This window comes from Miscanthus floridulus, chromosome 11, assembly GCF_019320115.1.
Source record: "Miscanthus floridulus cultivar M001 chromosome 11, ASM1932011v1, whole genome shotgun sequence".
NCBI lineage: Eukaryota > Viridiplantae > Streptophyta > Magnoliopsida > Poales > Poaceae > Miscanthus > Miscanthus floridulus.
The window spans coordinates 99,208,522-99,230,695 of NC_089590.1; the positions used below are offsets into that span (position 1 = coordinate 99,208,522).

General features: G+C 46.8%; 4 protein-coding genes across 6 annotated transcripts; 3 read left to right on the forward strand and 1 right to left on the reverse strand.

The window, feature by feature from the left end:
* Positions 1-624: 624 nt before the first annotated feature.
* Positions 625-1,945, forward strand: LOC136492814 (uncharacterized). The gene has a single exon (XM_066488847.1). It carries the CDS (start codon positions 748-750, stop codon positions 1,636-1,638), a length of 891 nt encoding a protein of 296 aa, XP_066344944.1. The 5' UTR covers positions 625-747; the 3' UTR covers positions 1,639-1,945.
* A 3,313-nt stretch (positions 1,946-5,258) lies between these two features.
* On the forward strand, positions 5,259-11,080 carry LOC136492813 (exocyst complex component EXO70A1-like). The gene is made up of 12 exons (XM_066488845.1): positions 5,259-5,788; positions 5,893-5,988; positions 6,740-6,945; positions 7,036-7,266; positions 7,439-7,577; positions 7,655-7,867; positions 8,573-8,778; positions 9,156-9,356; positions 9,439-9,538; positions 9,988-10,097; positions 10,192-10,338; positions 10,486-11,080. Exons 1-12 carry the CDS (start codon positions 5,648-5,650, stop codon positions 10,592-10,594), a joined length of 1,899 nt encoding a protein of 632 aa, XP_066344942.1. The 5' UTR covers positions 5,259-5,647; the 3' UTR covers positions 10,595-11,080.
* Positions 11,081-14,688: 3,608 nt separating this feature from the next.
* LOC136492809 (uncharacterized) lies at positions 14,689-20,280 on the reverse strand. 3 transcript variants are annotated; one of them, XM_066488841.1, is made up of 6 exons: positions 19,243-20,015; positions 18,453-18,518; positions 17,642-17,730; positions 15,963-17,530; positions 15,146-15,361; positions 14,689-15,078 (listed from the first exon to the last, which is right to left on the reverse strand). In XM_066488841.1, the coding sequence occupies exons 4-6, from the start codon at positions 17,312-17,314 to the stop codon at positions 14,871-14,873; spliced, it is 1,776 nt and encodes a 591-aa protein (XP_066344938.1). In that variant the 5' UTR covers positions 17,315-17,530; positions 17,642-17,730; positions 18,453-18,518; positions 19,243-20,015; the 3' UTR covers positions 14,689-14,870. The 3 variants fall into 3 exon arrangements, with proteins under 3 accessions (XP_066344938.1, XP_066344939.1, XP_066344937.1); XM_066488842.1 differs by lacking the exons at positions 18,453-18,518; positions 19,243-20,015 and adding an exon at positions 20,213-20,280; XM_066488840.1 differs by lacking the exon at positions 18,453-18,518.
* On the forward strand, positions 20,250-21,871 carry LOC136492811 (arabinogalactan O-methyltransferase 2-like). The gene has a single exon (XM_066488843.1). The coding sequence runs from the start codon at positions 20,432-20,434 to the stop codon at positions 21,344-21,346; it is 915 nt and encodes a 304-aa protein (XP_066344940.1). The 5' UTR covers positions 20,250-20,431; the 3' UTR covers positions 21,347-21,871.
* The last annotated feature ends 303 nt before the right edge of the window (positions 21,872-22,174 follow it).

Genomic DNA, 22,174 nt, shown 5'->3' on the forward strand with positions numbered 1-22,174 from the left:
TAGGAGCGGCACTGGCTGTAGACCTCGCGTGGAGACGGTACGAATTTGGCGGAGCTGGCTGTGGGTTGAGCCGGGTCAGGGCACGACAAAACAACTGGTGGCGGAGGGGTGGACGCGCTGGTCACGCCAAACCCATGGCCGCGTCACGTGGAACACTCGGCGAGCGCGACCCGGCCCGGCCCCGGCGGCTGCCACCTCCACCTGCCCGAGAACAACAAGCACGCACGATACACAAGTGAGAGGAGCGGGCGGGCCACACCGAGAGGACAAGAGCCCAGCCCTCGTTGGCGCCCACGTGTGGCGAGCCAGGTCCGCCGCGGACTACAGTAATTTTAGGAGGTACTACAGTAACGTTGCACCCGCGGGGAAGTAAGCGCTGACGTGGAGGCCGCCACCCCAAATCCCACGCCAAGGCCAGTGTGGACCGACGGACAACTGGGCGGGGTGCGTGTGGGTCCCGCGCTGCAGGTCGAGACTCGCCTCAGAGCCGGTTTCACTGATCTCTCTCTCTCCGCGGGCCCCACCGCCTCATCGAAATTTTACTCCTCCTCCACTCTACACACGCCGGTCGCCCAACCCAACCGCCCTAACTCCCCCTCGCCTCTATAAAGCCCTCCGCCCTTTCTCCACGCCTCTCTATCGATCGATTCCCAATTCGCAACAACCCAAACAGAGAGAGGGCTGGTCCGAGTGGTGTCCGTTTTGATTCGATGCTTGTCAGCTGACGCACCCGAGGGCGCGTCCGACATGGGGGAGCTCGCGGCGACGACCTCGCCCCCGCCGCCCGCGTCCGCCGCCGCCGTGGTGCCGGTGGTCTTCGTCGACGGCGAGCAGAGCGTGGACCTGGGCACGGTCACCGTGCAGCCCTCGCTGGGCGGCGTGAAGCGGCTGCAGGCCGTGGTGGCGGACCGCGTGGGCGTGGCGCCGCACCAGATCTCGGCGTCCCTGGCGCGGCCCCGCCGCGCGCGCCGCGTGCCGCTCGACGACGCCACCGACCTCGCCGCCGCCGTCGCGCGGGAGGGCAACGGCTGCTACGTCGTCGCGGGGCTCCGCCGCTCCCGCCGGGGCGGCCGGTCCCGCCGCGACAGGAAGGGAGGAGCCAACGGCGCCGCGGGCGCGGGTGCGGTGGAGAAGACCATCCTGAAGCGCCTCCCGCCCACGGATCTGGCGTCCCTGGTCGGCCCTCCCCCTCCGCTTTCCCTTGCCCTTCCCCACGCCGGTGCCGCGGCCCCGCCGCTCGTGCTCGACGGGTGGGGCTACGACGACTACGAGGCGCGGCTGCGGGAGCTGCAGCGGCAGCGCGACTGGTACCTGGTGAGCACCGCCGGGGCGGGTCCGGACCCGTCCTACTTCCATTTGGCGGCGGCAGCGGCGGGGCACCCGGAGCACGAGGACCCGGCGGCGCTGTGGTCCCCGCGGCTTCACCCGTCCCCTTGCCCCGAGTGCGAGGCGGCGGCGGCGGCCATGCGGCAGCCGGCGTTCCACTGGTGCGTGCGCGACGCGGTGGTCTCCGCGGGGTTCCGCTCCCACGTGGGCCCCATCGAGCGCCCGCCGAAGAAGACCCCGTCTCCTCCGCCGACTCTGCCGCTGCCGAGCCCCGGCCGCCTCCCGGGCCTCCTCGGCATGCCCGTCTACTGATGGATCGTCCAGCAGCTGATTGCTTCCTCCATGCGCGCCCCGTCCCCCTCCTCCCCTAGCACTCTAGCAAATTGTATGTACTACCTAGAACAAAACAAGCGGAGATGGGATCGGGGACGGATGGTGGAGGTTGCGTGTGGGAGTTGTTTGCGCTGCGCGACGCGACGCGACAAGCACATGTTCTGCATGGTCGTACACGATCGCCGATTATAAGCTCAAACGATATTTTTCAGTATTTTTCATCCACGCTGAGCCCAACCAGCAGTAAAATTCCACTATCGTTTACACCGAAATGAATAGGCTCAGGGACGTAAGGTCCATGCATTTGAGTTCTTGTTCGCGCCAGTAGGGATCTAAGTTAGCATGTAGGCGTCAAATGTCTCTTCTGCTCCTGCTCTCTCCTTCTCGTCGCACGGCGTGGCTCCCTCTCTCCCTCGTCGCACGACGCGCCTCTCTCCTTCCAATCTCCCTCTCTCTCGTAGCTCGGCGGTGCTACCCTCCCTGTGGTGCGCCCTCTACCCTCCCTTGTCAACGCTCGCGCTCGAGCAGCAGGCAGCTCCGCGGTCCTCCCCTCTCGGCGGCGATCCTCCCTCCCTCTCCCTCAAGCGCACCTCCGACGACGTGGCGAGGAGCTCCTCCCTTTCCCTCAAGCTTCTCCAGTGGCGTGGATCCGGGCGGCGCGGCGCAGATCAAGGGCGTGGCGGCGCAAATCTAGGGTTGGGCGGTTCGTGCACAGGTCGAGCACAGGTCCGTGCATAGGTTGAGCAGCGCCGTGACGGCCCACGCGTTGTCCGAGTTCTTAGTGAGCTTGCAGAGCACCCACGCCGCCGTCTCCTTGGCCGCCTCGCTGCCGGCACCCGCGTCGAGGACACGGACCACGGGCGCGATGGCGTTGCCGACGACCAAGTCCCCCCTATGCGCGTCGGACCCGGCGATCACCGAGACCGCCTCCAGGGCCTCCTCCTGGACGCGGGCTTCGGGGCCCTCGCCGTTCTCGGTGTCGTCGTCCTCGTCGTGAGCGCCGTCGTCGCCCTTCTTCGCCGGGGATCCGCTCCTCGATGAGCTCCAGCTGCAGGAGCAGCTCACGTTCCTCGTTGACACCGGCCACCAGCTGCCCATGCTCAACGTCAGCTCGAGGAGATGATGCACACATGTGCTTCCGGACGTGCAGACCTTCTCTGGCCTGATGGAGTACCTGGCTAGCGTCGGCGACCTCAAGGGCGTGCACCGACTGCTCGGGCTGGTGTGGCAATGCTCGCCCTGAGGGTGTTCGACGAAATGCATGTCGTGTGGGCAAAGAGGAAGAGGTGGAGAAGGAAAGAGCAGGGGTAGGAGAGACATTTGACACCCGTATGCTGACTTGGATCCCTGCTGGCGCGAGGGCTGGCGTGCCACGTGAACAAAAATGTCATTTTTGTATCTGTTTTCCGTCTTTGCTGATGAAAATATAGCGGCAACCGTTGAGATGCTATATGAGGAGGTGCCAATCTTTATAATGGTAAAAAGTTAAATCTCCCTTGTTCTCGTATTTCTTGACCTGCCAATTGCTACCTGGCTTCTTTCTTCTTTTCTTTTGGTTTCCAAACCATCCTAAATATCTCGGGTTGCACGGACGTTGAGTTCCTTTCGGTAAAACATAACATAGCAGCGTCCGAAAACAAATAAACCACGGGGTAGCCAGAGCCCAGAGGCCAGAGCTATATATTTGTTACAATTTTTGTGTGTGTGTGTGTGGGGTGGGGGAGGGGGGAGGGGTGTGGATGTGCCGACAACAGATGCATATCTAGAGACTTTATCAATAGTCTCAAGATCGCCTAAGCCTCTCCAAATTGTTATAGGACGTTGTATTCATATGAATGGGTGCATGTGTGCATCCGTGTGTTATAGTGTAGTCATTTCAGGTAAACATTGACACTTTTGCTGTGTTTCTAAATGTAGAATAATACTTTCTTCTTGCTATATATGTTATTGCAATTATAATGATGCCTTTTTTTAAGTACGGTCTAAAATAAAAGGGAGATCATTTAGCATGAAAAGGGTTGGCCTTTGTCAATTATTTATTATATTTTCGATAGATGGATAAGATTTAACCATGCCATCCACAAATTCCTTTCAAGAACACGCGAAAAAGAAGCAAAATGAAATTGGTTCCCTTTATATGACACAACTTTCTTAGATGTCATTGATGTCTAGATAATTTCTTAATTCATTGAGAAGTAGCTTGCATTAATTCCTTTTATTTGGGTGAAAATGACATCTTCATAAGACCCTGAGACCCTAAGTGATTTCATATCATGTCGTCGAAGTTAACAAAGGGCAACCTTATATGATTATAAGCATTGACTAAAAAAAGTCACAAAGAACTTTTCGAATCTTGCACCCTAAGCAGGGGCCACTCCTAGCTTTGGAATTAGTTTACTTAGTATCAGGAATTTGAGGGCGAAAAAGGAGAACATAAACGAAACTCTCTATGAACCTAACGTCAACAATTGACTATAATAACAACATACAAGCCTGCCTAGAGGGGGAGGGGGAGGGCGAGGGCGAGTTTAACAGGTAAGGGACAACGAGTGAGAGAGGTAATTAAATGCAGTTCTCCTACTTCCACCTTATCCCTCTCATCCAACATCTCTCTCTCATTCGAATCAACAACGTTGTCTTTGACCCTAGCAAAGAGTGCTTGACTCCAATAGCACCATCTATACCAACACGAATTGATCAGAGATTGAGGCCCTCGTTGCCCATGCATTCCCGCTTACCCGATACGACCCACATGTCGGCTCTACCTCTCTTAGGACTTTCTTTAGTTCTGTAACACTAGGTAACCCTAGCCATGGACCATAGCCCCAGGATGAATCTCCCCCGTTCATTCTTCTTTTCTATTTGATTCGATTCGTTCCAACAACATATATGCTCTCGAAATCTAGAGGCTTTGGATTTAAGCTTAAACCCTCGATTTAGATTCAGGACGGGAGAAATAGCCAAGGATAACAACCGTGCCTCTTTGACTCTCGCATGTCTCCCATTTATTTTCTCGATTACTGCCAAAAGTTTCTAAACTATTATTTCTCTGTATAAAAGTTGGTTCATTTGTATCAGTAAAATCATTTCACATAAAGTCATTGTAAAATTAGTATTCTTCTACCGTAGGGGGTGTTTGGTTTCTATAAGCACTTCTAAAATTCCTGTCACATCGAATGTTTAGACATATGCATGGAGTATTAAATATAGACTAATTACAAAACTAATTACATAACTTGCAACTAATTTGCGAGATGAATCTTTTAAGCATAATCCGTCCATGATTTGACAACGTGGTGCTACAGTAAACATGTGCTAATGACAGGTTAATTAGGCTTAAAAAATCATCTCGCAAATTAGCCTCCATCTGTGTAATTGATTTTATAATTAATTTATATTTAATGCTCTTTATTAATATTTAAATATTCGATGTGACATAAATTTAAAGAGCGACGAGAGAACCGAACACCCAATATTATAGTATAATACGTATGGCACGATGTACGGTGAATGGTAATAAAAGAAAGCAAACTTTGTGCCCATACAAAAACCGGAGCGCAGGAACCACCACGCCACGCGGGGAGGAATATTCTGCAGCCGGTCCAAGCTGGACCGAGGCAGAGGCAGCCGCGTGCTGCTCTGTTCCTGTTCCTGTTCCTCCTCACCCTCGTCCCGTTCTCCTCGCTTTCCCTTCGCTCTTTTCATCTGCCAACGCTGCAACTGCAACGCACGCAATTGGTACTGCTCGCTCCCTTCTCCCCCGCGCCCGCCCTCGCTTCGCTTGCTCCGGGCGCCACCGTGGGGTCCTCCTTCCCCTCCTGCTCTCCACCCACATCCACCCTGTCGCTGTCGTCCGCTCTGCTCAACCAAACCGGCGAAGCGAAACCGCTCCCCGTCCCCCTCCCCCGCTCCTCCTCCAGATCCATCCGCCTCTCCTCGAAACCGTCCGGAGTCCCGAGCAGCGGGCGGAGAGGTGGCGGCGGGGGAGATGGAGAGCCTCGCGCAGCGCGCCGCGCTGCTGCGGGAGTCGCTGCAGAAGAGCCAGCAGGTCACGAACGCCGTCGTCTCCATCCTCGGCTCCTTCGACAGCCGCCTCACCGCGCTCGACTCCGCCATGCGCCCCATCCAGGTGCGCTGCTCTCGTCTCTCTTAATCTTATTCTTAGGGCTCCAGCTTGCCTCTGCTGCTGGAGTGGTGCTCTGATGCCGCTGCCGCTGCTTGGTTTGGGCACAGGTGAGGACGCACGCCGTGCGGACCGCGCACGAGAACATCGACCGCACGCTGCGCTCCGCGGATGTGATCCTCACCCAGTTCGACCGAACTCGAGAGGTGCTTGTCCTAACTTCAGTCCCATATTATGGTCGTCCCATGGTCGTCGCCCCATTTTCACAGTATTTGCATCCTCGTGTACTTGAAACTGCTGCTTAATTTAGCCTATAATAAGAGTAGGGAGCGGTGTACTTGAAACTGCTGCTTAATTTAGCCTATAATAAGAGTAGGGAGCGTGCAGTTAGATGTGATCCTGTATTTGGATATTGGGTGTATTATGTGAGCAGTCAAAGTTTTTGAACTAGACCACTAGTCTCTCCGTCTATCTATCTATCGCTGTGAAGCATCGTTGTATCGGAAAAAATCAACCTTTGCAAATTTTGATCGATATAGTTACTACATTATATACATGCTTACTGTATGAAAGTTGTATCAATAGATTCATATTCGAATTATGTTTAAGACAATGTTCATTTTGTAATAATTGACACTGCACTGTTGGAGAAATCAATGCTCAGAATATACTTCTGAAGACTTTCTCGTTAAGTATGCCTCAAATTTATGGGTGGAGTGAGTAATACACAAAAACATTGTTGGATTTGTCATGAAAAATGCTAATAGCCATCAAATGTTAATCAACTTTTACGAAGTAGTGGTGAAAAGTAATGGCTAAGCATGCTTGTTTGAGACCCTGTCGATCACCTAAATGACAATTTAAAAATAATGGATGTGGTATTTTATCAATTTATTTATTTTGCGATGTTTTGTTTTTTTGGGGAGCATGGCCTTACTTCACCTGTTTTATGTACAGGCAGAGCGTGAAATACAGAAGGGTCCGCATGAGAACCTTCAAGGCTTTCTAGATGCAGTTGATCGGTTGAGAAGTATCGAGCGTTTCTTTAGTTCAAATCGGAGTTACCGTAGCAGCGATGGGGTGCTCAACCACGTAAACGCCCTCCTTTCTAAGGCCCTTGTGAAGATGGAGGGTGAATTCCAGAATCAATTGTCCCAACGCAGGTTTGTATGTCATTATTAATTTTAATCGATCGTTTTGCTACCTATACCTCATCTAACCATTGCACTGTACACCCTCCTAACTGATTTCAGCAAACCGATGGAGCCTGATCGTCTTTTTGATTGTCTTCCGAGTACACTTCGACCATCGTCGGAATCTCAGCCCGAAGGTGGGAAAAACCCATCCGAGAATCAGCAAAACTCAGAGGCTGCTGTTTATAGTCCTCCTGCTCTTATTGAGCCAAAGTTTGTTCCACTACTATCTAAATTAGCGCAACAGTTGGTTCAAGCCGGATGCCAACAGCAATGCTCAGAAATATACAGGTACAAGGATTTACACTGAAAATTTTGCAGTTTTTATCGTTATTGGTATGCAAAAAAAAAAAAAACTTTTCTTGTTTCTGTGTGCCCATGTGGTGTGTGCTAACTGCTAAGAGATGCATACAGTTGTACTTGACAGAGTGGCTTAGTGAAGCATATTCTCATTTATGTGCAGCGAAGCTCGTTCTTCAGCTTTAGAATCAAGTTTGAAGAACTTGGGTGTTGAAAAACTGAGCAAAGATGAAGTGCAGAAAATGCCGTGGGAAATTTTGGAGTCCAAAATAGGGAATTGGATTCATTTCATGCGAATTGCTGTAAGTAATTTCCCTCTCTCAGATCTGCTGTTATGGTATAGCATTGCTCTGGTGACATTTGCCTCTGCTTGGGACAGGTCAAACTTCTTTTTGCTGGGGAGCGGCAGCTTTGCGACCAAGTTTTTGAGTGCAGTCAATCTTTGAGGGATAAGTGCTTTGCTGCAATAACAAAGAACAGTCTGGCTACACTACTCAGTTTTGGAGAGGCAATTGCTATGAGTAAACGGTCACCAGAGAAACTGTTTGTTCTGCTAGACATGTATGAGATAATGTGCGAACTTCAAACAGAGGTAAATATCTAATTCTGACCATAGCTACAGTGGCATATTTCAGTTGCTAAAGTATTGCTCTTTTGTGCACATTGCTGTCAGCACACTTTGCATGCTGCCCTTATAGTCAAATGTCCATTTGGGCTAAACTGAATGTTAAAATCCTTTAGCCGTCTGTAAAACTTTTGGTTGTCAGAAATCCTGATCTGTTTTGAGTTTTTAGTGCACTTGTATTGATGACATTTCAGCTGACTTAATGTAAAACACTGCTGCATATACTTACCCTAATCTACAACTTTCTTGTCGTATATATTCAAATAACAGGAGTGGCCGTATGCCATAGTTAGGGGTGTGAATTGCTGCTCCTAAGGGTCTCCACCAACCCTGTTTGGTTTAATTATTAAGTACTGGTTTTCCAACATACAGTTCACTACCATCTGTTAGCCATGTGTTGGACCATGGGAATTGTTTTTCTTCCAAAAAATGATCTTAAGTTGTTAAGTTTTAACTCACGGTCTCACACATGGCGAAAATTCTTGGCTCTGAATTTGCTTAAAAAAGTGCACTTTCACTTGAAAAAAATTGTAGGGAATGTGGAGACTTGTAGACTATCAAGTTAATTTCTTTCTGCTTAAGATATGTAAGAAAGAATGTTAATATACTTTAGATTGGTGAATATTTTTTTAATAGAAGGATTAAAGTTTCATTTTGTTGTTTATTTTGTAGATTGACACCATTTTTGTTGGAGAATCATGTTCGCAAATGCGCGACTCTGCACTGAGTTTAACAAAATGCTTAGCACAAACAGCGCAAAAGACTTTCAGTGATTTTGAAGAAGCTGTTGAAAAGGATGCAACAAAGAATATTCATACTGATGGAACAGTTCATCCTTTAACGAGCTATGTGATCAACTATGTTAAGTTTTTATTTGAGTAAGTATCTAATCAAATTCATATGCAATTTATATATTGTTGCAAATGAATAGGTGTACAAGATTTGACCTTATTCATGTGCCTTTCCTTTTCTAATTATCCACTGGCTTTTCTAGTTATGCATCTTATGCAATTATTTCCGACATGTGTCATTTCTTATGTGTAGCCTGCTGTTTCGCTAAGAGCCACATTTTTTTTTTCCAGTTGCACTGTTTTGATAACCAGAACAGCACTCATTGGTAGCCCTGTAGTTCTTATGCACCATTCTTGTGAAGATCCTTTTAGCAGAAATTAGAAATGATTTTCATGTAACCCAGGCACACATGCAAAGCACAAAGGTCGTAAAAACTGACAACCACCTGTTAATGTCTGTGCAGCTACCAGTCAACTCTAAAGCAGCTTTTCCAGGAGTTCAAAAAGGAAGATGGAACAGGTTCTGAGCTGGCAGCTGTAACAATGAAAATCATGCAAGCCTTACAAAATAATTTAGAAGCAAAAGCAAAACAATACAAGGATCCTGCCTTGATGCACATATTTTTGATGAACAACATTCACTATATCGTCAAATCTGTCCGCAGGTATGTTCTTATATCAAGTAACGCTAGGAAGAAAGTAACCATAGTGTGTGTACTATCTTATCCTCTCTTTTCTGTCACTCAGATCAGAAGCCAAGGATTTGTTGGGTGATGACTGGATTCAAAGGCACCGAAGGATTGTACAGCAAAATGCCAATCAGTATAAAAGGATTGCTTGGTCGAAGGTATCTGTGCTCTGGATCTTTGATTAAAACCAATTACTTTTCATGCATATCGATATCCTTTCTTTAAAGGCTTATTTGACCTCACTAAATAGATATTCTCATTAGCCACTACCTACCTGTCCAAATACCAGTATTCATGTAGCCGCCAACCGCAAAGTAGATATAAGTAGGCTTCCAGAGACATTATTGGTCATAAACTCACCACTCCTGATGTGTAACATGGAATTGACCTAATCATTGCAACAACTGCCATGTAGTATCTAATACTTGTTCCTGACTGAGTAGGCAATGTTTAGGAATAGGATTATTCTCAACAAGTCAACATTGCTTGCAGCACCACTTGGTCTGTTTGTACATGCAATGTGATAATATCACCTGGAAAATGAAACTAGTATATGTAGATACTATCCATGTGGATAACCTTATATTTATTTGGTCTGATGTTACAGGTGTTGCAATGCCTCTCTGGTCAAAGTTTGACTTCATCAGGTGGTAGTGGTCAGGTAGGAAGTGATGGTGGCAATAGCAGTGGAGCTTCAAGAGCGGCTGTGAAGGAGAGGTCAGTCTGATACTATAATTATTTGAGGTTTGCTTTCTTGTACAAGTTCTGAAGTATTGTCTATGTTTTTGGTTTCTTCCTGTGGTGCTATCAGATTCAGGTCTTTCAATGTGTTATTTGAAGAGATCTACCAGAAGCAATGTGGCTGGTCTGTTCCAGACACTGAGCTGCGCGAGTCACTAAGACTCGCGGTTGCTGAAATCCTGTTGCCTGCCTACCGATCTTTCATAAAACGTTTTGGGTAATGCTGCTCTGACTCCTTGTTACTTGTCGAAAGTTAACCTATGAGCCCAGGAATCAGCTATTTTTTTTTCTGAATGATACCTGCAGTATTCCTTCTACTTCATGTTCGTGGTGCTTAAACATATTATTTTCTGATCATCTGTAGGCCTCTCATCGAGAATAGCAAAGCACCTGGAAAATACGTGAAGCACACTCCCGAGCAACTTGAGCTGCTGCTAGGCAATTTATTTGAGGGGAAACAAGAACGCGCTTGATAGTTTGGTACCGCAACAAGGATGTGATGCTGTTCTATGTAAAAAAAAAGGACACCCTGTTAGCGTTAGCATTGCTTGATATACAGCTGCTGTGGCACCATTCCTTGTTTCGGTGCATTATTATTTGTACAGAATATATATGTCAGCTATCCTTGTTTTAGTTCTTAGCAGTGTGCGAGTAGGCTGGCAGTGCTTGCACGTTAATTGAACAATTGCGTTTTAGTTCAGCGTGTTTGCTAGGCATGTGGATCGTTTTGAAGATTCGTGTCTTTTCTGTTACGATGGGAGCCGTAACGAAAGAATATTTAGTGTGCAGTTAGAGTTAAGGCCTTTAGGGGATATATAGATGCATTGGGTTTGCTTAGGCATGTGGATTGTTTTGAAGATTTGTGTGTTTTGTTTTGTGGCTGATAAACTGGCTAATGCTGTTTTATTATGAGAGAAAAATATATGACTGATAAACGGACAGATGAGTTTAAGCGAACAGGGTCTGGAGCTATTTTCAGAGAAGTCAGAGCCCTACCAAACATGCCCTTACTTACATTCTGCATTTGAAATATCTCCCCTTTGTCATCGCAGCAAATCTGTCTCTCGTCTGTAAGGGGGTGTTTAGTTCCCCAAAATTCCAGAATTTGGCACTATGCAAAAAAAAAAAAAGATCCCCCGTCACATCAAACTTGCGGTACATGCATGGAGTACTAAATGTTGACGAAATCAAAAACTAATTGCACAGTTTAGTTGTACTTTGCGAGACGAACGTTTTGAGCCTAATTAGTCAACGATTGGACAATCATCACCAAATAAAAACAAAATAACACTGTAGCTACAGTGTAACTACAGTGATTCGGGCGGCGCTGAATCCGCCGAACTAAACGTGGCCTAAGACTATAAGGTCCTCCTTTTCTTCTCTTCTCTGTATATGTATGTTCACCAGCAGGCAAGCAAAGCAAAGTGCAGACCTATGGCACTAGCAGCAGCAACGGAGGAGGCGATGCTGATACGCGACAAGATAAACCTCCTGCGAGAGTAGGCGCTCGCGTCCATGGCCGCCATTTACGACGCCGTGCAGCCGGCCGAGGTGAGCTCCCGGCCTGCAGCAGTCAGCAGCCTGCTTCGTCGGCTCTGTTCGGCTCGCTAAATCTTTGTTGAAAACACTTCTGGCTGAATTGCTATAAGAGAAAAATACTGTTCTAACTAAAAAGATAAATAAAAAAAATAGGGTAAGCCGAACGGGACCGACAGTCGTTCCCTCCCCTCTCCACTGGCTTCGCTTCATGTGCATTGCTGATGGGGTGCGTGCGTGCGGCCGGTGCAGGCGAGGACGTACGAGGCGTGCATGGTCCACGACAACGTCCGGCGGAGCCTCAGAGCCGTCGAGCCCATCGCTCCCCAGCTCGACCTCGTGCGAGAGGCGTGTTTTGGCTGACCTCGTTCAATTCATTTTTTTTTGTTTTTTAATAAGGCGTTCACTTCAGTTTCAGTCAGTCACCACTCGCCACCGTGTTTGTTTGGCACTTGGGCAGCAATTGCATCGCATTCACATCACATCTTCCTGTGTAATACTTTTCGGCCATTGTCTGGAACACGCAAATTTCGCAGGATTGCCATTGAAAAAACACGCTGTAGGATGATAGAGAAGAATTCATGCAAAAGTGTACTATAGGTGAAAAGGATCCTGCCAGACTGCCAGTTGTTCAACCAAATTTCCTCTCTTTTTTTTAGCAACACCAAATTCCTTTTTCTTTGTTTTTTTTAGCAGATGTTTCTTTTTTTAATTAACAAAAACTTTTGCCCATAGCCCATCACACTGTGGTCACTGGAGGCCCAGGTATTGAGCCCAATACTATTACGAACAGCCCCGTTATGCTATTCTGCTGCCCGCCGCCGCCACGCTGGGCCCACTTGCCAGTCTCCTGCCGATGCGTTCCGTTCCGTCCGCACCTCGCAGCCGGCGGTGGCCGATCGTTTTTCCAAAAGGATGGGCTCATTTAAGGAAGGTCACGATGGGATAACTATTTTCTTGGGGGAGGGGGGGGGGGGGGGGGGGGGGGGGGGGGGGGGGTGGAAAGCTGATACTACGTACTACTGGTATTATCTGAGTTGAACTAGGCTTCTTATTCTTATTGCCATGTATGTATTACCACTTTTCATATTTTTAACGCCGACGTTTCATTGAACTTGAAGTTTACAGGCAGGGAGTGTGATATTGGACAGACCAAGCAAGGATCTCAGTGCCTATCTTGATGTAGTTGAGAAGCGTTGAGTACTTCTTCAATTCCAGAAGAAGCTACAGAATTAGTGACAGCGTGCTAAAAAATGTCGATGAATTGCTCAATAAAGCAGCTGCAGGGTTGGAAAATGACTTCCACAAGCTCTTATCCAAATGCAGGTTCTATTCTGCGTTCCCTTACATGTCTCTTTTATATCATGGACACATTTTCTTGCTCTTTTACTCCCTCATTTTCCTGTGATTGGCTGGCTGTAGCAAACCAGTTGAGGTCGAGTGTCTTTTAACTATATTCCAAGTCTAAGCCAGAGGATGTCAAGTGAGAACGTTTTCAGTGGGTAGCACAAATGCATTATCTGAAGACTCGTCTGGTGGTGTGCATGGTGCATGCACTCTTCCCATGCTCATTGATCCCCGTTGCATTCCTCTACTTCCGAATTTGATTAACAAATCAGTTCAGCTTGGTCACCGTTAGCAGCTTCTAACCATATACATGTGCATCTATAAGTTTGAAACGACTTGGGATATACTACTATTTTTTCTCTTTCCAGTTTGGTATGTTCACAGCATTTCCCCCCATTCTTCTAGAGATGTTCGCAACTCTACTTTGGAACTGAGCTTCAAATACTTGGGTGTTGAGTATGTTAAAATGGAAGAAATGAAGAGCGAGCAGGCTGAGAACTTGGATGCCAAAATTGCTCAATGGATACAATTTACAGAATTGGGGTGATGCTCTTGAATCCTGATCACACAAGGATAAGGTTTGTACTGTAAAATCCTGTCAATTGATAATATTTCATATTTGACTATATGTTAAACAGGTATAGTTGCTTTTTGCTTCTGAACGCAAACTGTGTGATTAAATCTTTGGATGAAAGCATGCATGGAAGGATCGTTGTTTTGCTCAACTAAAGGCAAAAGGCCTGTCATCTCTACTCAGTTTTGGCGATGCTGTTGCTAAATCCCAAGCATCACCAGGGAAGTTATTCGTGCTGCTTGATATGTATGAGGCAATATTGGAACTTCAATCAGAGGTTAGGTTTCCAGCATAGATTTGCAGCCTCAAAGTATCCTTCGGGAGACTTTGTTTAGTTTCTCCTCCTAGAGTTTACTCCCTATCCCATCGAATGTTTGACAAATACATGGAGTATTAAATATAGATTAAAAAATAACTAATTACACAGTTTGCGACTAATTTGCGAGACGAATTTTTTAAGCCTAATTAGCCCATGATTTGACAAGGTGGTGCCACCATAACACATGCGCTAATGACGGATTAATTACGCTTAATAAATTCGCCTCGCGGATTACCGATGAATTCTGTAATTTGTTTTTTTATTAGTATCAAACACCTCATGCGACACCCCATGTGATACCCGACATGACACCTCGAAAACTTTACCCCCTGAATTTAAAGAGTTTTTTACCTGTGTGCCATTATAAAAGTTTAAAATGACCTGTGTACCATTGAAAAAACAAAAAGTTCTCCAGTACCTTTGCTAGAAATTTTCGTTCCCTACGTACCACTTCCGTCCATTTTACCTGTAACAGTAGGTAACGGCCAGCGGAAATGACAGTTTTATACCCAGTTGTGGTATGTAACAAAATTTTCCCACTTTCCTCTGATGCCATTAGCGTGTTTTTTTGGTTTTAAAAAACTTAGCTTTTCCTCGGTAGCACTATGACAACTTGTGTGTGCACATAAAAATTCAAATAAATATTAATCCGACAATTGCGACAACCAATATGAGAATCAATAAATATAAATTTAACAATTGCAACAATTCCAATAAATAAAAATTCAACGTACGTCAGAATACAATAAGATAAATTTGAAATGCATCCAAAATACTCGATAATTGCGACAACCACAATAAACATTTAAACTAAGTACATTCAAGCATAATAGAGGTCCAAATTTATCATGACGTGTATAGTCAGCTTGATTACTGAATCAAGTTTGCACACAAAATATGGTCACATTGACCTCATTGCTAGTTTAAACATTGTCTGGTCACTACAAAAGCATGCCACAGAGATGCAAACTCATTACAGATCAAGTTTTTTCTTGCTTCTAGTTCCTATGGCCGGACTAGAAGGGGAACTAGGGACCTTGCTGCGGGTTGACATGGCTGGACTACCCTTATTTAGAGTCAATTTTTTTGCAATGGCCCTCTTCTTCTTGTGCTGGACTACTTTTGTGTGCTGCTCACTTGATCCTGAAGGGCCTAGCTGATTTGATCCTGTTCCAGATCCTCTGAAAAAAGAGACATGAGTACAAAACAGTTGGCTTACCAATTAAAGTGGTGAAAAGACAATTATACCTCACGGAGGGGTCACTAGCCTCAGCAGTTGAAGTATTGGAAGTACTCTTTTGTTTCTTTGCACGAGTTGATGAGGATGATTTGTTCTTCCTTTTCTTTGATAGATCCACAACAGTAGGTAGAACTGGAAAGACCATCCTTTGTGGTGCTGCAGGTACAATACTGGTCTCAGTAGTAGCTAGTTCTATCTTCTTTTTCTTCTTTTTAGGTGGACCTCTGCATTGACAGATAGGTTAGCAACAATGTAAACATCTAGATAGGTTAGCAACAATGTAAACATTGGCATGATCGCATCAACATTCATATTTGCTCTTCACAGAGACAAATATTGATGTCTTTTACCTAATCTTTTGTTTCACTCTATTCAACCACTATTGTCCAGTCATGATCAGCAGCACTTTTTTAGTGCCAATAATAAAATACAGTACTGGTATAGTGCTATTTCTTGATGCCAACACCAAGGGTACAGTAACCTCAATTTGTACTCATGTTTCTGTTCTTTAAAGTTCACAATTAAAAAATTTCTCAATATAGGAAACAAGCATCCACATGTATAAGTTGTTGTAAGATAAAGAGAAACGTTGGACCACTAGGATACCCAAAAAAACAAACTCCAGTCGACATCCACATGTGGTTGTTTGGACAATACGACATATTTTACATGCATGTGGCTGTTTTAGTCACATAGTCCCCATTAGCTAACTAATGTTTGGTAGCGACAGAAGAGCGTATAAAAGTCTTCTTTCTCCTAGTGCAAAGGATAAATTGGCACTATAAAAGGAAATAATTGCAGAATAAATTGGCACTTCTATGTTACCTTTCAGCAAGCATTGCTGCTATGTCTGCTGGGTCACCATCTTTACATGTGTACCAATGATGTCTATATTGTTGACAGATTGGACACTGATGCCTACCCTTGGGTCCTTTGCTGCCACCCTCTGCTGCTCCCTTGTATCTATTTTGCCTTCTCCTACCAGCCGTTGACTTCAACAATGGACGATGCAGGAAGAAACTATGTTCTTTTTGGGGCCACATGGATTTGTCTGGTATAGAAGGGATTGTACCAACATATGCAGCCCTGAAGCTCTGTACAGAGTAGTAGTTGTCCACATGATCTTCTATCTTCTCTCCAGGTATAGAGGTGATGTAGGCAATTGCATGCTTACATGGTATTCCAGAAACGTCCCATGCTCTACAAGAGCATGTTCTTTCCTTTAAGTTGACAACAAACCTGTAAGTAGAACCTCCCCTTGCCATAACTTCTGCAATGCCATCAAGTGAGCTGGTCACAACATCAATGTCAAGGTTCCTACTTTGCTCCTTTAGTTTACTTATGATGTGTGGCAAAATTTTTCCTTCCATTCTGTGTGCAATTTTTTTCCTCAAGTTCCACTTGATTAGAAGCTTCTGTCTTATAGTATCCATCAAGTCATCTAGATGCAGCCCCTTATCAGCTTTTATCCAATTGTTGAAGCTTTCTACTAAATTATTGGTAACATAGTCAACTTTTGACAATGTAGAGTACTGACTTCTTGTCCATTGTTTTGTATGAGTTTGCTGCAAGTATGTCATTGCTGTTGGATTTGCTTCAGCCATGGCGTTGATATGCTTTTCAAACATATATGAATTCCAAGAATAAGCAGCAGCCCACAAATGTTCATCAAAAACTTTTCCATTGAACCTTTTCTTAAAATTCTGCACCAAGTGCCACATGCACTCTCTATGCTCCACATTTGGGAATACCTTACTAACTCCTATCATGACTGCCTGACCACAATCTGTGCAAAAGTTCAGACCAGGTGGGGTACCTATAGCTTCCTTAAGCCTCTCCATGAACCAAATCCAGTTTTCATTGGTTTTAGAATCAATGACTCCTATAGCAACTGGGTACATCCATTTGTGCCTATCAACTGCACAAGCAATGCATAATTGACCTCTGAATTTTCTAGTCAAGAATGTACTATCAACAGCCAGATAAGGCCTACAACCTCTAAGGAAACCTTCAACACAAGGTTTCATTGCAAAAAAAAGCATATTGAATCTGATCTTATCCTCTATTGTATGATGATCAATGACAACAAAGCTGCCAGGACAAGATTGTTCTATCTGTGCCTTAAACCTGTACAAGTTGTCAAAACTTTCATGCCAGTTTCCATACAACTCTTCCATAGCAAGTGCCTTTCCATCATACACTTTCTTGTAGCTGATACTGACCTTTCAATCATCCTTCAATCTTCTCCTAAGTTCTTTGGGCCGAACAGTTGGGTCCTTAGCTAACCAATCATTTATCTTCTCCCGAATCCAAAACTTGGTAGCATGCTTGACTTTCCCAACCCTCCTACTACTTTGACATTTATGATCATAAGGGTACGGGTTCACCTTGACCTACAAAGTTTAGTTTCAATTAGACTAGAATAATTTCAGAAGTATGAATGAAGTACTGAAATAAATTCAGAAATATGAACAAACTACAAAAATAAATGAAAAAGAAATTACCTGTACAGTAACTTTATCCCTCATTGTCGATGCATGAAGCCTCCACTTACAACCATCTTCCACTCCCGCGCAGTATGCCCGATACCTCCCTGGTTCACTCTTTTCAATGTTATACTCAAATTCTTTCTTGATAGCATGTGTTGCAAGAGCCAACTTAAATTCAGACATGTTTGGATAGATGCTCCCTACTTCCATAGGAGGGTCATCTTTGTTATATGCAACTTGAGGGATGTCAGATGGCAATCTATCATCTACCTCATCATCCAAATCAGAGTCAGACATAGAATCAGATTCCGAGTTTGAACCTGAATCATAATCTTCATCATTTTCCTCATTTATGTCAACATTTGCATGAGAAGCAGGTGCTATATCAAGGTATAAACCCTCCTCATCAACCCCCACATGTTCATTCTCTGGTTCAGGATTCATAAGATAATTATCCTCAGCATCTACCATGTCATCATCTGATTCTGTAGCAGTCCCAGTTTAGGTTGTTTTGCTAGGTTCTACATAGCTAGGGGCTGATGGGGTGCATGGGATGTCAACATTGTCCCATAGTGGGATTTCTAGTGGATCAACATCAGGTTTATGATATGCAATTGACATGCAACAACACTTGGAGCTCATATGTTTCGCGAACATATGCATTAATTCTTGGTCTGAATGAATTTGTATGTTGGACTTGCTATCAGCACAGAAATAGAACAACTTCACTACATCACCATATCCGCAAGGAAACTGATCTAGAATTTCATCAACAAGGTCTTTAAAATTTGTGATGTCTGAATCAACAACTTTATTAATGCCATACCATGGTCCTCGCATATTTGGACTAATTATCCTGATTTCTAGATTGAAACTGGTCTTGATGTCATTCCTACAAATGAACGACATATATTTTACTCCCATATGCAGTGGCGGAGAACGAAAAAAATTTAAGGTATGGCGAGGTTGATAACATAGATAACAAAAATTTCTTGTTAAGATGGTTTATACACATATAAAATGGTATTATTGGCATCTAATATGTATGTAAAAACATTTAGGATAAATAGAAACAAACAAGTAATAAAGTTATTAGACAAACCAAGTGACAAACTGACAATACACTTCTTCTTTTTTTGAGGGGAGACAATACACTTCAATTGTGTCTATGCGATATCATGCTACGGCAGTGCGGCCTGCAGCGAGGAGTTAGATAATGGTTTGTGTCTCCTACTGTCCTTGCTGCATTGCGTGGACGACTGGACGTGGTCACGTGGGTGGCAAGCTAGCCACAGGCCAAACCAAAAGGGCCCTCAATCCCCCATATCGTCGAACACAGTAGTAGCCCAGAAACAAGGTCCAGGGATGATTCGCTGCTTTTTTCCTACCCTTGGCCGGCAACCCAGACTTCCTAACAACCAAACTTTATGTTTCTTAATCTGTTCATGGTATAGAGTGATTCAAGGAAGATAATTGCTGAGACTTCAAGGTATGGCGACTGCCATACCTTGCCATAAGAGAGCTCCGCCCCTGCCCATATGCAGTTCATTCCAGTCCTAACAAGATCAAAAGATGCTACTAATATCATGCATTTGGAGAAGAAAAGGAACGCTCACCCATCGGGAAGCCATGCTGGTCGTCGGTCTGCCATCCTTCCCAAATCCGCACCAAGTCAGCACCACATCGATCTCCTGCCTGCCAAGCACGTGACCTGGGCCTTCCCCGCGAGCTTCCCTCAGGCTCCGCACGCGAGCAGCGCCTCCGCACATGAGCGTCCTCCGCACGTGAGCGGCCTCCCAGCGCCTCCAGATGAGAGCACCTTCCCTCGGGCTCCCAGCGAGAAGGCCCCGCAACACGCCTCCCCACGCGAGAGAGAGCCCGCGCCTCCTCCCCTCGCGAGCGCGCGGACGCCCAGACAACGAGGCCGCGCCTCCTCCCCTCGCGACCGCGCGCATGCCGAGAAGAGGCCGCGCCTCCGCACGTGGCTTGAGCGCTGCCCGCCCCGACGAGCTGCGCCTCTTCCCTGGCCCCCTCGCGAGCGCGCGCCTCCCTCCGGGGTGCACGGCCGACGACGCCTCCTCCGGGTGCACGGCCGGCGACGCCTCCCTCTAGGGTCTAGGGTTTGCCTTCGAGCGCTCTTTGCCTTCGAGTGGGGAACGAACGAGTGAACAAGGAGGAGACGAGAAGTTCACGAGCGAATTGGACGAAACACTGATGGCCAAAAAGGTAATTTTTACTCTGGTTCGTAGCCACCTCTGTTAGAATTGAACGGCAAGGTGACGGAAGTGGTATACAGAGCAAAAGAAATTTCAAAGAGGGTAATGGAGAACTTTTTCGAATTCCAATGGTACACAGGTCATTTCAATATTTTATAATAGCACACAGGTAAAAAACTTGAATTTAAACACGACCATTAACTACACTCGATGATGCATTTTGCCTGTTGGATTGGTTGGTTCGTTTCGTTGCTGGTTTATAAAAAAAAGTACCGTTCGATGGTTTATGCAAAATTTACCATCGACGAGCAAAGAAAGGTGACACTGAAACATCAGCAAACAGCAGCACTTGGGAGAAGTCAACACCTACCGGCCAGCAGAGGACAAGGCAGCAGACAAACGGAGCACGGCACGGAGGCAGAGAGCAAAGCAAACCGAGGACAAGATCCATCCCGGCTACGCAGCGGAGGTTTGGAGATCTGGCATCTGAGAGCGGGAATCAGTGGGCAAATGCGGAGGAAGACAAGATCAGGAGATCAGTAGAACACCCGAGGAGTAGGACAGGTAGTGCAGACCAAGAAAAAGGGGGATGAGTAGCTTCCAGATGCACCTGAGCGGCGCCGGCGGGGGCGGCGCGGGGAGCAGGATGATGCCGCCGAAGCAGCTGCTGACCATCGTCATCATCATCTTCTGCACCCTCTCCTTCATCAAGCTCCTCCTCCTCACCAGCTCGTCGTCCTCGTCAGCGGGCTCGACCTCCCGCAGCAGCCCGGCGTGGGACGCCGTCGGCGGGGGTAACGTGACGGCTAGGAGCGCGCTCGCCGTCAAGGAGCTCGCGCTGCTCCGCTCCGTCGTCGCCGCGCGGGCGCCGTGCAGGCTGCTGGTATTCGGCCTCTCCCCGCAGCTCCTCGCCCTCGCCAAGCTCAACTCCGGAGCCGGCGCGGGGGCCGCCACCGCCTTCGTCACAGACAGCACCGACGACGCGGACGCAGCGCGCCGCGCGCTCCTCTCCGGGCGCGGGGCTGGGGCTGGGTCTGGGTCCGCCGACGCGGTGGCCATCCACCGGGCCAGGTACCGCGACGCGGCGGCGGAGGCGTGGCCGCTGCTGCGGCGCGCGCGGGGGAGCCCGGCGTGCCGGCGGCCCACGGGGACGGTGCGCAAGTCCGGGTGCCCGCTGGCGCTCACCTCGCTGCCGCGGGAGGTGCTCGACGCGCGGTGGGACGTGGTCGTCGTCGACGGGCCCAGCGGGGCGGCGCCGGAGGAGCCCGGGCGGATGGGGACCATCTACACCTCCGCGGCGCTGGCGCGCGCCGTGGCTGGCGGCGAGGCGGTGGACGTGGCGGTGCACGACGTGGACCGGACGGTGGAGCGGTGGTATGCGTGGGAGTACCTCTGCCAGGACAACCTCGTCGCCGCAAAGGGCCGCCTCTGGCACTTCCGCATCGCCGCCGGTGCGGGGCCGACGGACGCGTTTTGCTCCATCGGCCCCGTCCAGATCTTGTAGGACCGCTGGACGAACAAGGGCAAGATTCCAAGATCACCGGAGACATTGCCATTTCTTTCCCAATCGGGGAACGCGGATGAAATTGGGCCACCTCTTGATCGACATCTTTTGCCGTGGCATCACCAATGACGCTGAGCAGACCCTGTGCAAAGCCAATGCTAGGATCTTGTGGCAGCGATGCTCATGCGAAGAAGATCCAGCAATTTTTGCTTTTAGAAAAAAGGATCGAGCTGTTCATAGAATTACAGAAAAGTCTGTTCAAATCTTTTGCTGAACTAGGCAGTGTTGAGGAGCATTTCCAAGAAGAGTCTTTTTCTAAACAGCTACGCTGAATTGTCGCTTTCTTTGTCTATAGCAACCAAATTTATCAATTTATCTTGCTTTAGTGCGTCCAAACTACATTATCTTGAGATTGGCTGGTTTTTTTTCCTCCAGCAAAAGTAGGATACTGTATTACTGTGCTACTACCAGATTATTTTAGTTTTGTTCTTGATATAGCTGAACTGGAGGTTGTGAAGCATTATGGTTTTTTCATGCACTCATTTGATATATCTTGATTTTAAAAAAGGAAAAAAAAAGCAAAAGAATCGAATCATTTGGAGGTACACGAGGGAGGAAGACTAAATCAAACTCTAACTGTAGTTTTTAATGCTTTGTTCATGAGAACTTGATTTTCTAAAACCTATAATGTGGACGCATGGCCAGAATTGAGCTGGTGAAAAATGAAAGTGACCACATTTTTTCTGTTAAAATCTCACAAAAACTATTCCCATTGACCACATGATAGTGCTCTAATTGTATCATTGCTATCACATCGTTGTCTTGTCC

What these genes read in the sequence shown, in the direction of transcription:
- LOC136492814 (XM_066488847.1), top strand. Translation starts at nt 748, where the DNA reads ATGGGGGAGCTCGCGGCGACGACCTCGCCCCCGCCGCCCGCGTCCGCC.
- LOC136492811 (XM_066488843.1), top strand. Translation starts at nt 20,432, where the DNA reads ATGAGTAGCTTCCAGATGCACCTGAGCGGCGCCGGCGGGGGCGGCGCG.
- LOC136492813 (XM_066488845.1), top strand. Translation starts at nt 5,648, where the DNA reads ATGGAGAGCCTCGCGCAGCGCGCCGCGCTGCTGCGGGAGTCGCTGCAG. An exon ending in AGTTCGACCGAACTCGAGAG is followed by an intron (nt 5,989 to 6,739) that starts GTGCTTGTCCTA and finishes TTTTATGTACAG; the next exon opens with GCAGAGCGTGAAATACAGAA. An exon ending in TTCATTTCATGCGAATTGCT is followed by an intron (nt 7,578 to 7,654) that starts GTAAGTAATTTC and finishes TGCTTGGGACAG; the next exon opens with GTCAAACTTCTTTTTGCTGG.
- LOC136492809 (XM_066488842.1), bottom strand. Translation starts at nt 17,314, where the DNA reads ATGGAAGAGTTGTATGGAAACTGGCATGAAAGTTTTGACAACTTGTAC. An exon ending in GCAGCAATGCTTGCTGAAAG is followed by an intron (nt 15,362 to 15,962) that starts GTAACATAGAAG and finishes CTGTCAATGCAG; the next exon opens with AGGTCCACCTAAAAAGAAGA. An exon ending in GCTAGTGACCCCTCCGTGAG is followed by an intron (nt 15,079 to 15,145) that starts GTATAATTGTCT and finishes CTCTTTTTTCAG; the next exon opens with AGGATCTGGAACAGGATCAA.